Raw genomic sequence first — 17,020 nt, forward strand, 5'->3', positions numbered from 1 at the left:
AGTCTCCATCGCCGGGGAGCGGTTTGTGTCCGGCTGCGAGCGATGCACATGCAGAAGATGGTGGTGAGTTTGGCGGCGGGGGGGAGCGGCTGGCGGCGGCGCGGCGCGGGCGGACATGCGCCGTGCTCCCCACCTCCCCCCCCCCCCCCCCAACCCTCCCCGCCGCCGCCGCCGCCGCCTCCCGCACCGCCGCGGGCGGACAGCGGCCGCGCACGTTCCGCGCCCTCCGCGGAGCCGCCTCGCGGAGCCGCTGCGCTTTGGAGACGCTCCCCGCAGCGCCACGGCAACGCGGATCAGACCATCAGATCCCTCTGGTTTTAATGTGTGGGTTTTTTTTTTTTTCTTCTCTTTTCTTTTTTTTTTCTGTTTTCTATTTTCTTAATTATTCTATCTTTCTTTATTTTGTTTTCCGCATATCCGGAACTTTGCACCGCGGGGACAGAGCGGAGGGGCCAAGAACTAGGAATGCCTCATCGCTGCTGGGCTGCTGCAGCCCCGGGCCGCTGTCATTAAGCAGCGGTTGTTGTTAATGAAGGTGGCGGCGCGCATCCACCTGCACTGAGCTGCGGAGGTCGGGGGAGGGGGGACGTCCCGACAGGACCCCCCTCTGTCGGGGTTTGCGGCAGAGATGGGGGCGAGGGCTGGGGATGCGCTCAGACCTGCGGGCATCGCTGCCAAGAGGAGGGAGCGAATGAAAGGAAAACTTCCCTGCTCCTCCGCCTCCCGTTTGTTCATTTATTTTAACCTTCGGTGGGAAAAATCACAGAGCTTTTTTGCAACCAAACACTTACCGTTGTGTTTGAAGCCTTGGAACTTCTGCCAAAGCGGCTGCCAGAGGTCTGGGGAAATGGCAGTTAATAATTAAAAGACGCATGTAATAAATGATAGGTAATGAAGTCATCCCAAAATAACTGTGTGTCAGAGATGGGAGTTTCTGGTTTTACCTGTGGCTTTGCAGAGATTTCTGCACAGAACAATCAGATCCTCAGTAAATTAATTTTGAAATGTTAATTGGCAATATGGAAGAATATCGATTTTTAAGGTGAACTTTGTTGGTTTGTGTTCAAACACATTTGTTCCAAGACCAGAACTCTGTCTGCTTTCACCCAGGCTTCTTTTCTTGCCATATTTCTGTATCTTACAGGGGAGAAAGAGATCCCCTTGAATTGCTGTGGAGGGTGACAGTGATTTCTGAAGAATGATGCAAAGACTGAGCAAAGAGCACTGAAAACAGATGCATAAAGCTATTTGCATGGGCATGTGCACCTGTGTGTGACTGTGTGTGGCTGTGTGTGTTTTTGGTAGAGTGTGGTGTTCCTGCAAACAAATTACTCTTTGAGAGATTTCTTCACAGGTCAATGGTAAAAAGACTTCATCTACATATTGGTATACTCATTCCTTTATTTTTGAGTAGTTCTTCAACTTTCCTTTATTTTCCCACCACATATTCCCATCTGTCTCTGAATCTGTCGACTCGTGCTGCCTGTTATTTACCAGTGGCTTTTTGTGATCTCTGGTTTTGCTCCTGCTTGTCTTTTTCTTCTTCCTGCCTGCCAAGAAATCTTTGTCTCTCTGAATTCTCCCCTAAGTACAGCTCTTCCTTTTTTTTCCCCATCCTTTAGCATTCCAATTTTTGACTTTGGAAATCACAGGAAAATATAGTAATGAGGATGAAGTAGAATTTCCATTCCGTGGTGGCTGGATGATTATTCACAATTAATAGCAACTAAGCCTGGAAATATGTAAAGCATTGAGTTAATTTGACACACGTGGAATTCATGGCACATATTGTAGAATCATCTGAGTTGAAAGGGAACCTTAAGGGTCATCTAGTCCAACTCCCCTGCAGTGAACAGGGACATCCACAGCTCGATCAGGTTGCTCAGAGCCCCATCCAGCCTGACCTTGAGTGTGTTCAAGGATGGAGCATCCACCACCTCTCGGGCAACAGTGCCAGTGCCTCACCGCCATTATTGTAAAAAAGCCCCGTATTGAGCCTAAATCCTCCCTCTTTCAGTTTGAAATCATTTCCCCTTGTCCTGTCACAACAGAGCCTGCTAAAGAGTCTGTCTCCTTTTTTCTTGTAGCTCCCTTTTAGATACTGTAAAGCCACTCTCAGTTCTCCCCAAAGCCTTCTCCAGGCTGAACAGCCCCAGCTCTCAGCCTGCCATCGTAGAAGAGGTGTTCCATTCCACGGATCATTTCTGTGGCCTTCTTCTGGACATGCTCCAACAGCTCCATGTCTCTCCTGTACTGAGGACTCCACATCTGGATGCAGTACTCCAGGTAAACAAGATTAGGATTTTAGACTCACATCCTTTATATTGGCACAGTGAGTTTCTGCCTATCAGCTGAACTAAGGAGTATGTTTTACGTCTTTTTCAAATATGATGGTAACATGCTAACTTAAATTTAATTCAAGAATCTGCAGGGGACTATTTCATACAATAGTCTAATTTGAACTGGCCAAGAGTCTCACTCAGCAGTTCCTACATAAAGTCTGTAATTTTTATCGGAGTAAAACCATGTATTTTAGCAAAACATCCAATCTTGATGTAAAGACTTCAAAAGACAGGAAATCCATCATTTTCCTGGGTAAGTTGTTCCAGTTGTTTCCTACACTCATTTGTTAAAACCCTCATTTTCTTAGCTCTGGTTTCTAATATTTATGATTAGAGATAAACCCAGTGTTCCAGTAGAAGTATCACTCAGAGCTGTTCCTGGAGATGATCCCATCCTCTTCTTGATAGTACCTTGAGTAGACATCTCGAGATCATTTCTCAGTTCTGGAAAGCAGAGGAAAGAAACAGGAGGATACCACCATATAGCTGTTTTGTGTAAGTGACACAAGGGAAGAAGAAGAGACAGGTTGCAGTGTCAAAGGGCAAAAGTTCAATTCAGCAGAGTTTGGCAAAGTGCATGGTAGATGATTAAGTATTTGGCCACAGATTTTACCTTTCAGAAAAACTGGGACAGGAAAGGCAACAGGGATGTAATCAAGATTGAGACAGAGAGTGAAGAAGGGGAGGTAGGTTTTTAAACTGCTGCTGCTGTAGTTAGCCTTGGCTGACTGCTAGGTGCCGTGCAGCTGCTCTCTCACTCCCCGTCTCCAACAGGACACAGGGAGAAAATGAGGGGAAGAGCTCATGGGTCAAGATAAGATAGGGAGACCACTAACCAGTCACTGTCAAAGGCAAAACAGTCTTGACTTGGGTAAAAGTAATTTGCGAATAATTAAAAAAAGAATTCTGATGGTGAGAAATGATTGAAAAGTGTTTTACTGAATATTTAAGCAGTAAGGATGGGATAGACTAGTAGGGATCTATTGGCAGTGAATGCTTTCTTTGCCTTAGGGCGCATAGCAGCTCTTACTGGCCTTGCCTGGAGGCCACTGGTAGAGAGGACTTCTTTTTCAGAACATCAGCTGACATGCTGACTATTTGCTGCAGCACCTGAGTGAATCTTGCTGCAGAAGGCGTATAAATACAATACAGTTTCCCTCTAGCAAGGATTGAAAACATTCAGCTATTTTCTTCATCAGACAGACATGCGCTTGGAGTAAATATGTTTATGAAGAGACCCTGAAGGAAGAGGAGGAATACGAGAAGATTTTTGCTATAGAAGAAATGAAGGCTGTATGTTAGCCAGGAGTAAAACTACAGAGAAAACCAGAGGCATCCACCTAATGGAAATTCTAGAGAAAAAGCAAGATACGAAGTAGATACAGATACTTTGTCATATGGACAGAACTTTAATGTGTATGTACTGATAAATACCCATATGCTGAAGTAGCAACTTTGATTCGTATTTATACATTCCTGCATTCAACATACAAATCCCAGCTACACAATCTGTTAAGGCATGTTGTTATGGTTTTGAAGACACGTAACTTTGCGAGGGAGTGGAGGACTTGGCTGAGAAAGGCATAAAGAAGCTGTACAATTATCAAGGATAGGTTGAGAATTAGGAGTATGGAGAGGATGAAAGACGAAGGTAAGAGTGGTTTCACTCAGAGTAAGAGAGACAGAAACAAAAATCCATCACCACTCCTCCCCACAGATTCTAGGTGCACTGAGGCAGTGACAGCATGAAAACAGAGAACACTCTCCCTCTGCCCTGTGTGCCAGTGCTGCTGAATGAGCTCCTTCCAAATAGGCAAATGTCTGTGCCAAAAAGGCTCCCCATGGCACAGCCATCTGGGCAGAGATCAATCTGGAAACTAAATTCAGTCGTTTAGATTAGTCTTGCTTCAGATGTGACTTTCACTATGTGGTCAGCGTGAATGCTTCAGCAATAAAAACAGTTCACTCAGCACCCTGTCCTTTCTTAGTCCTTTCGTGCCTTATGATATGTTGTAGCTCACACATACCTGTCAGATAGATCCATTAGACTGTAAACTCTGGGACAAAGATATGTCTTTTGTGAAGTGCTTAGCACTTATGGGCAATAAAAAGTAAATAAAATACAAATCATTCATCTAGAACTGTTTACACTCCACCCTTTGGCATCATCTCACATCACCTCTTGAAGTGATACCGACAGTTATGAATAGATTAGCAGTGCACCAGAACAAGGCAGTTAGCCAGATAGGTCCCTTTCAGTCACAGAACTCATTTTCAGGAAATTGCCTTAGTGCTTTCTTGCATTTTTGTTCTTATTGACTTATTTTTTATTCATCTAAATGCTTGGGTAGCCAGAACAGGTAATTATTTTTAATAGTGGTTCTCATTAACAGTGTTATGTTGATACTGAGGCAGGGGTAGTAAAAACATTTGGCTTTGATTGCGTTCATCCACTGCTCCCATTCCTTTCTGCCAGTGTCTGCAAACGTTCTTTTCAAATGTACCAAGTTTAAGAAATTAAATATATATGCTAAGAGATCTTGACCTTGAAAGGAGAGGCTGTTGTGATTGTCCTGCAGAAAGCTAAAAAGGCTGATTATACTTTAAATCACAGTGATATCAGTCACGATTATTCCAGTTTGAGAGAAATGTTGATAGAATTAATTTAGACCTCATGCCCAGTTAGAAGAACATCCTATATCCAGAATTAACGGATGAAAAGTTACTGGGGAGAGGTATGAGAATCTGAGCAGTGGTTCATTTAAACTTGAGGGAACTTCAGAGAAATCCTTCCTCACTAAGAGCTCTCAGCTCCTGACAGTCAGGGATTTCAGGTTTTTAAACTGAAGATTTCAGAGGGGTCAATGTGTTGAAGAGTTTCCTACAGTCATAATTTCTGTGTATTTATCCAGTTTATCTTAAACATATTTTATAAATTGTGTCCACATTATCCTACGCAAATGAGCTCTAAAACTCATTCTAAGAAGTTCTTTTATTTAGTTGGCTTTACATCTTTCATATTTGTCATTCTTGGCACTTTGCTAAGAAAAAAGAGGTAAAAGCCATTTACCATACCATATCACCCATAGTAACGTATACCTTTATAATATAACACTTCAGCTACGTCTCTTTCAAGGTGAAGAACACATCCTCCAACTATTCTGTCCTCCTATATTCTATATTCTGTGCTATATACTAGAACTCCATGCCACCACTCTCTACGTCTTCTTGCAACTTTTGAAAAAGTAGGACACCCAGAATAGGACACTTCTTTTTTCAGGTGTAAAAATGTTTTCTGTTTTATTCATTTACTTGCCTACATGTTCCTAAAATGCCATTTCCTTCCATGTATGCAGGCAGTGCTTTTAGAAAACTGCCAACAAGGACTCCAAGATCCCTCTCCTGAATGCTAATAACTAATTTAGAGTATATAGTTTTGTTAAAATTATTTTTCCCATGTGCATTGCTTTGCATTTTTTTGATACTGAATTTCATCTGCCACTTCATTGCTTCAGTCAATTAATATTTTGAGATTCTTCTGCAATACTTCCCAGACAGGAAGGTCCCTGTAAATTTCATAGAAGAGCAAAATTGGAATCTATGCCCTTTAAATTTAATCTCATCTTTGTTACATTTTTAATGGTGTAATACGTTTCTTCTGGTCAGATTTATAACCTGATCTGCATCATGGGATGTACCTGAGGGAGTAAGAATGTTTGAAGCAATGTTTCTTTCCTAAGCACAGCTTATCACAGTAGTAATGCCAGGCAGGTCTGAAGGATGGGGCCATTTCCTCATCAATTAGAGATGTGTGTATGTGGGAAATTGCACCAACTTAAATGCATTCCACCTGAGCTCATCTGGGCTATTTTTCTAGTGAAAAATATCAATTTTTTGCTAATGCTGGTTTCTTCACATCACTTCTAATAATACTTGGATCCCAAGTGCAAATGATGCATGAGTGATTTCCAGTCTTCTAGTTGCTGTATGGGTTATACCATTACAGGAAGTTTACATGAAATACCGTTTAAAATAAATGGGCAAGGGCTGCTTCAAAAGTAATGCCTCCTATTTTACTGTGTTTGCTCATGATGTTAGAGGTGAATGCTGGTGATACGGCCATAGAGGCTGAACCTTCCCACCAACATTCTGTTACATTTTGTTGCTGTGAGACAGATGGCAGCAGAGGAGCGGTTCAACAAATGGTGTATGACATGGAAGTACAGATTAAGCAAAGATGTGGAATTGAATTCCTCCATGAGGACAAAATGGCACTCAGTGATCAATGCTTGCTGAACGTTTATGGAGACCAAACAGTGGGTATGAGCTCAGTGAGGCGGTGGGTGGTGCGTCTCAGCAGTGGGGACAGTGATGTGAAAGACAAGCCACGTTCTGGATAGCCTTGCAGATTTTTGTGAGTGTGTCTTGCAGGCTCTTGTTCATCTTTGTCAAAAATGTGTAGCTAATGGTGGCGACTATGTTGAACAATAGTGTTTTGTAGCAGAGAATTTTCTCTATCAAAAAGTATTACTGTGCTCTTTGTATCTGTTGCACTTTCCATGGAAATAAGTAGGAGGCATTACTTTTGGAGTGACCTAAGCATTTTGTTTCAGTTTTTATGCATATCTTTGCTGAGTACTCATCTGGGGTAGCAAAGTGAGAGTGCTCCCTGCTCTGCTGTAGGTGTCTGGTTTGTTGTCACCCCACACTTCCCTGAAAGGGAGGGTGCAGGTCAAAAGGCTGTTCACCACATGCTCCTCTGCTACAGATAAGAGGCATGCATATGGCCCTCCTGAACCATGGAATTTTTAAATACTGCGTTTCTTAATTGGAAGTATCATGTTGATTCTATATTGCCGAACCATACAAAATCTGAGGCAATAAAAAACCCCTGCAGTTGAAAACTTTCCAATAAAACTGAGTTCAGCGTGGAATAATATGGAAAGAACCTGGGAGAAAATCATCGGGAGGCAGAAACTCAAGTTAGATAATTACAGATATTTGGAATGTAAATTATTGTGAATAACATTGTTTTTCCATAAATGTTTATTTTTCAAATGAAAAAGGACAATTTCATTGGATTCTGTAAAGAAAACAAGAACAGCAACAACAGCAAAGCCAATATCAAAACATGATGCTATTTCCTTGAAAAAAAATGGATTTTTCTCCAATTTTTTTTTTCCAACTGTTGATAGAAAATACTGAAAATAATGATCTGACCACTTCTTATTAAAATATCTTGCCTAACTTCTGTGACATAATGTAAGCAGCTGAGTCAGGAAAAAGTCACCACAGTATAAAGAATGGCTTCTGCTCACGACCCAGAGCAGCTCCCTCACTGTGTTGACCTAATTAACATTATCCGTAAAACACAAACAGAAAATTCACCTTTATCTGAGGATGGTAGATTTTTTAGCTCTTGTTCTCTCCAATGCTTCCACCCACGTGAAAGGGTGAGCTGGGCACTTGTGGTTCACACTGGATATTCCAGACTCACCATATCAGCTCTATCTGCAGAAGCCTCAGTATGGATGATGGCAGATGGGCAAAGAGGATGTAGTCTAGATGGCAGATAGGTGAGAAGAAAGGAGATGGGGAGATTGCTGAGCTGGCAGTGAAGAAGCCACTGCCCCATGTTTTTGAAATAAATTTGATAGAAAAGTCTAAGCACAATAATCAGGAAACCCTCAGTGCTATTTCTACAGAATCCTACTTGTAGAGTATAACTGCAGTTTGATACACTAAATTGTTCATTAAAATAAAATTAGTTTTCATTAGGCTTCTTGTCAATAACAAGGATTATTTTCACCCAGGTATACCCCATGATCTAGTCTTATCTTTCCCCGTTTCAAACTGACCCATATCAGTAAGTCTGAGAGACAAAAACACTGCCATCATGCCGCTTGTACTTTTATATCAAAGCATTAATTATTTACATGAAGTTATTTCCCAGCTCTGGGGGAAAAAAAAAAAAAAAAAGACCCAAGAAATTTAATGCTTTTCTTAACATACGCAGATTCTAATTTTTACTTAATTTTCGTATTAATTAGAGCTCATGCAATAGGACTCTGCATAGGGCATGCATTAGCATGCATTAGGGATGCATTTTCAGCCCACAGTTTGGATATTCTTACTTCCTTTATTTAGTGGTAGAGTTGAAGTTTATCTCAAATAAATCTGTTTGTCTTCTTAGCTGTAGCCGTCTTCCAGCACTTGTCCCCACAGCCCACAGCAGAAGCTGCAGATTAGGTAATTGCTGCCATTCAGCTGTAGCCACGTGCTCACTGTTTGTACAACTAGGATCTGTTTTCCTAGAAAATCAGAACACTCTTTGATGTCTTAAGTGCTGCAAACCTACCTGGTATTTGTTCTGAAGCGTGTGTTCTTAGGAGTATTCTGATGATCAATACACATCTGTTTTCAACCAGTTAACTCTTTAAATATGTATATATAATGGGGTTCTTCTAACCATAATCAAAGTGGGTATGTCCATTGCATTACAAGGTGAAGTTACATGAAGCAAATCAGGGCTAGAATGATCTCATCTGGCACTAAAATCCCTTAAAAACAATTAATTTTGAAGCTTTTGATTTATTTATTACTTAATAAACAGTGATTCATACTCTGAGTCAGGTCAGATTTTGTTTACAGTCACATTTTTTTAAATAATCCCAAATACAATTTAGAACAACTTCCTCTGTCTTTAGCTGTGCTAACTAGCACTGTAAGAGAAGTAGGGTGCCTTTTGGGGAAGAAAATGTGCTCTGTGAAAGGGCGGAATTATCTAACCTTATGTCACTTAGAGCACTCATAAAAAATCCATAAATGGTCCTTGCTAAAGCACATCATGTGGCCACTGAATTAGAAATGCAGGGATGGAATAGATTTCCAAAGGTTACATCGTTCAGTCCCCTGGCGCTGGGGAAGAATCAAATACAATGGAGTTTCCCGCAGAGAATTTTTCTGGAACATATTTTTTTAGAATTTCTGCCAAAAGACATTTGAGGGTGTCCTGTTCGAGATTTTTCCTCTCAGTTTTACCTTAGTATTTGGCCTATATAGCCTTTACAGAAAGTTACACTGGGTTCCTTTTGTCATTCTTTCTGGTGAACAATGGATACCAATCTATCACTGTCTTTCTTATGAACAGCTTTCTGTACCCTGGAAGATTTATCAACTCCCTACCTGCTTAGACTAAAGGAACCCCATTTCTGCAGTCTTCTTTCACGGATAATGCATTCTGAGTCCTCTTCTCCATCTTGCTGTTTGTGCTGTGGGCTTTCCACAGTGGCTACCAATGTTTTGGAGGATGGTGCTGAGGACTGCTTCAGCTGCACTTTTCTGGGGAGCAAGGAGGCAATCCCCACCCAGATCTTGCCTGCAAAATTATTGACTGCAGGAGCTGTTTCTTTCCTTTCTTTCCAGTGATACTCCATGTTGACTCACAGCTCGTTGCTAATATGTTACAGAATGCATGTTCTTCCTTATTTGTCATTTTGAGTTTTCATTTCTCCTTAACTAGTTATTGTGCTCTGAATTTCCTTCCTTCCTTCCTTCCTTCCTTCCTTCCTTCCTTCCTTCCTTCCTTCCTTCCTTCCTTCCTTCCTTCCTTCCTTCCTTCCTTCCTTCCTTCCTTCCTTCCTTCCTTCCTTCCTTCCTTCCTTCCTTCCTTCCTTCCTTCCTTCCTTCCTTCTTTCCTTCCTTCCTTCCTTCCTTCCTTCCTTCCTGATTATGTCTGTATTAAGACAGTTTTGAATTATGGAATTGTTCACCAGACTTCTATAACCCTTCAGTAACCCTAACACACTTACAGATTTTATACATTAACTTTGAAGTGCATTTGTTTAATGAAATGTTGAGGACAGTTGGGCCTGAAATCTCAGAGGGAGCCAGCTTGAAAGGAAGTCCCTGTTTGGTACTGACAGCTATTCTTACAGAAGAGCTTTTCAAGCCACACAGTCTTTTATGATTTTTTCATTCAGACAACATTTCCCTTATTTTCCTACGATAATTGAATATGGAAAATATAAAAAGCCTCCTCAAACTCAAGACAGGGTAAATTTTGTTTTTCTTTATTCAGTATTCCAGTTATCCTGTCCAAGAAGGAAATTAACTTGGTTTGACATAATTTGTTTTTGAAAAGTACATTTGGGCTATTTTTATTATTCTTCAGGTAAGTTCACCATTTGCATGTTTATTCATTTTTTTCTTGTAGTCCTGTAGATATGTGAAATAATCTGTTATCTTTGAATCTTCTATTATCCTTCTCTATAAGATGCCCAGTTGCTTGTTTTCTGAGACCATCTCTATTTAATATGACTCCTCACGTGTAACTACTGGTGCTTAAAGTAATGATATTTATTTATTTATGTAATTGAAGATAAATTTAATCATGTCTTGGGCATTTTAATACATAAATCTCATTTAGAAATATTAGATACTATGTCTTAACTACTGACATTCTGATGTTGTCCTTCTTAATACTTCAGAAGGCTTAAAAGTACCTTGAAAGAATCACCATCATAAAACTACGCTTCAGCTCCCAGTAACATTCCCCACAACATCCAAAATACTCATTTGTAGTGCTGTTTGCAATAACAAAATTCACTTTCACACAGGACACATTCAAAGCTAGTTCGCTGCAGCTGTTTGGAAGTATTTCACATTTTGTTCCCTGAAACATTTTTTTCAGAATTTGGAACAGTACAGTTGGAAGGAACCCACAAAGATCATCGTGTCCCTGTTGCCTGGCCGCTGCAGGGCTAACCAAAAGTGAAAGCATGTCATTAGTAAGGGCATTATCCAAAGCTCTTCAATGTCGACAAAAGTCTTGTAAGGTAAAGAGCTAACGCAATAGTTCATTAAAGCAGTATTTCAAGAGGAGGCTTGTGTGGTGGGAGGAACACAGTGTGACACCCAAGGTGAACAGAGTATTTCTTCATAGGTATTTTAAACATTTCATGTCATACAAGCACCTGATGCACAAGCGTGTGTGAACTTTGCTGAGAGTTTTTACACTGAGAACAGGAAAACTTTCATCCATATAAACTCATGAATATAGAAATAATTAGTGAGCTCTAAGGACACGTTGCAATGACATTATCATTTGTCAGCAGGATACCAGTGACTGCTGTCATGGAAAATTTACATTAGCAGCATTGTTAAATAGTCTGTTTACTAGTTTCTTAATGACCTGCAGCAAACAATGATTTGAACTACTTCATGAAGTTCAGCAGCGTGGCAGGCTATGGTTATGTTGAGTGTATTTTTCATAGGTTAATGATATTAAGGTAGAATCAACAGCAGCTGTCATGTCATATGCGATACAATTGCCTGTGAGTCAGCCTTGGTGGCGGATCTTTCTGTGTAGGTTGGAGGTGCCGAGTTAGTTTTAAAATACCCTTTTGAAGTGCAAGTAGCAGGAATCCTGTAGGGGCATGAAACATGGGGAGGAGAAAAAGTATTTTAGTATTTCATGGTGAGGGTGGTGAGGCACTGGCACAGGTTGCCCAGAGATGTGGCAGGTGCCCCATCCCTGGAGAGTTTCACAGATATACTGGACCAAGCTCTGAGTACTTGATCTGGCTGTACATGTCCCTGTTCACTGGGATAGTTAAACTAGACCTTTAAAGGTTCCTTCCAACTCTAAGAATTCTATGATTCTATGACTCTATGCAGAACAAATTGTTTTCAGACAAAACTGATCCTAAAGAAAAATGTCTTTGTATTTATTATGAACAGTTACTGCTATTCCATGTTGAAGAATAATTGCTAGAGGTGACTTGGAAATTGAACTTATATTAAAGGTACATCATTGTTCACACACTGGAGAGGGATACAAAAGAGGAAAGAGGCCGGTGTACAAGGAATCCATTCCACAGAAGTTCCGTAGGCAACCTCAGTTGTTGGCAGCATCAGAGAACTTTGATGTGCCGATTCTAAGAGAAATGCACGGAAGGTGGAATGAAGACACCTTGGCCAGGTTCTGTGGTACCACCGCTGAAATGGGAACATGATGGTATTATGGAATCAGTAAGCCACATATTTGCTACCTTGAGCCAATAGTCTGCCATTTTTTAACATAATACTATCCCTCAGTTGAATTTTACTCAATATAATACGAAAACACACCTCCATCCCAAAAGCAACCCTCCTCCAAGGAGGTAGGGTTCATACACATGGTTGTACCAAGGTCTTTCCCAGCAAATTTAGAAATCTCTATAGCGTTTTTCATGATTTAAAATTGTACCTGACCATATTATTTACTTTCTTATTTAACCTCCCTTTATTTACAGACGATGTATTTATTACTGGCAATCCAAAAGAATATGTAATATGTTGCTTTAATAAACTGCACTATTCACTAATCTAGTCATGTAAGTTCTCATTGGATGTGGCCCAAACTCCTTCAGATTGTTGTGGGAGCCCATTTGATGACCACTAGATGAACTGGCCAGTGCACTGTTTGTGAATGTGTAATTGTGGTAGTTCATTGAACACCACCAAATCTGTACACTGAAGTGAGCACGACACAGAGTCTAACTAAGGTCAGCCACTCCCTCCCCCAGATATTTCACAAGATGGAATGTATGGGGGTTCATTTTCTGCCAAATACCAATTACCTTTAACATGACATATATGCACAAAATGAAATCCTTCCTTCATTTTCATTGATTACATCTCAGTACTGAGGGCAACAGAATGTACCAAGTAATGTGAGTTTCAAAGTTCAACATTTTCAGGCATTTTTGGAATTAACAATATAGTATGGTTACAGTCAGAGAAACAGCAAGCTTAGGGAGAGGATACCTTATCGGTCATATGAATAAATTTTACATATATTTAAGAGCCCGTAATGTGATTAGCAAATACATATTTGCAGTGTATTCATCACATTTATCTAGTTCCATAAAATTTGTCTAGGTAAGGATTGGTTTGAAATTTGCCGCTGAATATTTACTCTCTTGTGTAATGACTACACACTGAGTCAAAATCAGAACCATAGAATATGCTGAGTTGGAAGGGACCCATAAGGATCTCTGACTCCAATCCCCAGCTCCACACAGGACCACCCAAACAAAATTCAAATCCAATGTCTGAGAGCACTGTCCAAATATCCCTGAGCTCTGGCACTCCGGCTGTGCCCTCAGCCCTGTGCAGGCTGTTCCATGCCCACGGCCCTGTGGTGCAGACCCTTTCCCTCACCCCCAGCTGCCCTCCCCTGCCGCAGCTCCATGCCGTTCCCTCGGGCCTGTCGCTGTCACACAGAGCAGAGCTCAGCGCTGCCCTCCGCTCCCTGTGAGGGGCTGTAGACTATGAAATGAAAATACTCACAGTAATAGTGTAATGACAGTTTATGATAAATAATACATGTGTAAAAAGGAACAAATTTAAACTTGTAAGTGTAGCTCATATTCCATGATTTTCACACTCGCAAGTGCTTGATTTTATAAACTTAACAGCATACAGCATAGAGTTTCTGTTCTTATGTAGCTTAGAAAAAAGGAAGGCTCCTCCAGTAAGGTAACTAGTGATCATATTTTTATGTCAAAATTTTTATTAGAAACTGTGCTTGCTCTGTATTTTCTTCATAATGATCAGTGTCTTTTGAATACATTTGTATTCACCTAGATGGAAATATGGATCTTCTACTGTTATATAAAACCTGCAACTTGATTAAAGTTTGCATAAAAAACTCATAAATAAATAAAAAAGAACAAAACATTTCTTAAGCTCAGAAGGAGCCAGAAAACTTCTGAAATGAAATTATAGTATGTTTTATCTTTAATAAAGAGTAATGACATATAAGCAATTTTTGCTTCTTTTATCAGCATGAGCAAGTGTGTTATTGAAGAAAGTTGCTTGAAATGTGCCAGTATCTAGTAAGAGCACACTCGCTAATACAGTTTTGAACAAAAATAACTGGAAGCTTTTATTGAAGATGAAATTTACTGTGCTAAGCAGGAACACATGTGGAGGCTAGGAAACACTGTTTTTAAAGGGCAGGGCAAGTCCAGGCTAATTTAAAGAGTAAGATTTTTCAAGATGAACTCTGACTGAGGAAACAGTGGCACTCACTGAATGAAAAAAATGAATGAAAAATGTGGAGGGAATGTCAATAGATCAGAGCAGGGAATAGGCAGAACTTTTATGAATGATGAATCATGAATTTATGAAAAATAAAAATTTATAACAGCTAGCTATTTTTCGTGATAAAAATACTAACAATATTTCAGCCATAAATGGAATTATTTTCATACAGAACCTATGAAAAGCACTTACAATTTATGGAATATTAGGGAAAAAGTAGGTGCCTTTAGCTTCTTTACTGAAGTATTTGGGATCTTTGATTCAAAGCCTGCTATTGACACTAGATGAAAATGTGATTACTGACATTGGAATTCAGAGCTAGGAATCTTTACCTAATGGAACAAACATGCCTTAAAACAAGCTTAGAACAGGAATACAGTACTGGATAACGTATGTTGAGTAAATTTGTGTTAGCAGAAAAAACAATGATTATTTTACTCCTTTTGTCCTCCAGTTTTTTATTTTATCCATATTGTCTCTTCAACCACTGTGAGGTAGTGGTTTTAATTACAGAAACACAGAATTGTAGGGTTTGGAATGGACCTCTGATGACCACCTAGTCCAACATCCCTGCTAAACCTGGTGGTACTTTTTGTCTCTTAAACAGTTTTCAGTTGTTTAGTTGCTGTTAAACGGCAACGGAGTTGGTTAAACTACTTAGCAAAAAATAAAAAAGTTCCTTGAGAGGTTAGTCCTATTTCCTTAGGCAGAGGTAGAGGGAAATTTTGTGGAGAGTCCATGGTCTGAATTCCAAGCTATTTGAAGTTGCTTTTGTTACTAACATTAAAAAGATATGAGATTCCTTCAGGTGCAATACAGATAAAGGAAACAAATCTTTCTGCTTTGGATAGTCCACAGAAAAAGTTTATAATAAGAAACAAAACCCAGACAAATAGAGAAACGAGAGCTGGCTGAGAAAGGTGACAGGTAATTGTAAAAACAGTGATGGCTGGGATAGATTCAGACATGCTTGAACATCTTCGAAATGGTCAATACTTACTCCAATTGCTTTAAGATTTCCTTCTTGACATAAAATGAATCTCAAAGTGTCAGCACATCAAAGTCACCTATTAGTGTTAATAGGATTTTAAGAAACAACTGATAACATGTAAACTTGAAAAGTTTGTTAGCATGTTATGTTCTAAAATGTAGGACCAGTTTATATCATACAATCCTAAATATACAACAAAACACCTGTCCCAAATACATATGTTGATACGATAAAAATATTCCCTCTGTATCTTAAAATATCCCAGTAGCTTTGGAGAACTTGTCAATATAATCAAGAATGATTCCCAGAGTTCCCAGAATGAGATACTAAGATCACATGTGAAATACAAAGCTAAAGTATGGGGAAAGACCATTTCATAGAATTGTGGAATCATAGAATCACCAAGGTTGGAAAAGACCTACAAGGTCATCCAGTTTGATGAACCAGAACTTAGCAAATAATTTGAATACCTCATCTGTGTGTCCAAAGAGCAATCTGTGAAAGTCAATGGAAACAGATGATTGATTGACTGACTGACTGATATTACAGAGTTTGACCTTTACTCTAAGTATCCGTGAACATTTACACACATTCATCAAGTGGTTCATAGTTTATACTTTGTGAGCAAAGCTGTAGAACTAGGCTTTAACGGGAAAATACATTTGTATTCATTATATATTATTCAAAGGCCTCATTTCATGGAATCCGGAAATGTCTTTCATCTCTGCCTTGTGGTCTGGGCTATGCTCTGTTTGGAGTCATAATTTACGTTTGTAGCAATTTCAGCCTCCTGCTTACAGAATCACAGAATTGTAGAACTGTAGGGGGTGGAAGGGAGCTCCGGAGATCATTCAGTCCAACCCTTTGCTAAAGTAGGTTCCCTACAGTAGGTTGCACAGGAAAGCATTCAGGTGGTTTTGAATATCTCCAGAGAAGGACACTCCATAACCTCTCTGGGCAGCTGTTCTAGGGCTCTGTCACCCTCACAATGAAAAAGTTTTTTTTCTGATGTTCATGTTTAATTTCCTATGTTCCAGTTTGTGCTCATTGCCTCTTGTTCTGTCTTTGGGCACCACTGAAAAGAGCCTGGCCCCAACCACTTGAAAACCATCCTTTAGTTATTTATATGCCTTGATAACATCCCCCTCAATCTCCTCTTTTCCAGATTGAACAGCCCCAGGTGTCTCAGCCTTTCTCATAAGGGAGATGCTCCTGACCCTTCATCATCATTGTGGCTCTCTACTGGACTCTCGCCAGCAGTTTCCTGTCTTACTTGAAATGGGAGCTCAAAGGCTGTTGTTTTCAAGAAATTAATGATTTTGAAAATGAAAATAAATTCCTCACTGACCATTTGTTTCACTGTTGTCAGTTTTTCAGAAGCTTCAATGTTCAGATTCTTTAATAGTAGGGGAAATCCTCAAAAAGCAAATAGATTTTTTAAAGGACAGGTCTATTTGGAAAAATTGTGTCTTTTTTTTTTTCTTTTTTCTTTTTTTTTTCTTGTATTGCCATGGGAAATATCCAGAGGCAATATGAGATGTTTTAGCTATAAATGTCTATCTTATTTATAAACATCTTACTGAAGTTGCTATGGGCT

At 39.8% G+C, this 17,020-nt stretch overlaps 1 protein-coding gene across 1 annotated transcript; it reads left to right on the plus strand.

Annotated features, from left to right (window-relative positions):
- The first annotated feature begins 115 nt into the window (after positions 1–115).
- Positions 116–16,757, plus strand: LOC149920278 (uncharacterized). Its single transcript, XM_090146604.1, has 3 exons — positions 116–324; positions 2,088–2,286; positions 16,589–16,757. The coding sequence occupies exons 1-3, from the start codon at positions 116–118 to the stop codon at positions 16,622–16,624; spliced, it is 444 nt and encodes a 147-aa protein (XP_090002730.1). The 3' UTR covers positions 16,625–16,757.
- Positions 16,758–17,020: the final 263 nt, after the last annotated feature.

The sequence above is a fragment of the Phasianus colchicus genome, chromosome 1, assembly GCF_987193195.1.
Source record: "Phasianus colchicus chromosome 1, bPhaCol1.hap1.1, whole genome shotgun sequence".
NCBI classification, from domain to species: domain Eukaryota; kingdom Metazoa; phylum Chordata; class Aves; order Galliformes; family Phasianidae; genus Phasianus; species Phasianus colchicus.

Bases quoted from the DNA above. Each gene is read 5' to 3' on its own strand.
- LOC149920278 (XM_090146604.1), top strand. From the start codon at position 116: ATGCGCCGTGCTCCCCACCTCCCCCCCCCCCCCCCCAACCCTCCCCGC. The intron at 325-2,087 runs GTGGGTTTTTTT...TTTTTCTTGTAG, and splicing joins GATCCCTCTGGTTTTAATGT to CTCCCTTTTAGATACTGTAA. The intron at 2,287-16,588 runs GTAAACAAGATT...CCTCTTTTCCAG, and splicing joins ATCTGGATGCAGTACTCCAG to ATTGAACAGCCCCAGGTGTC.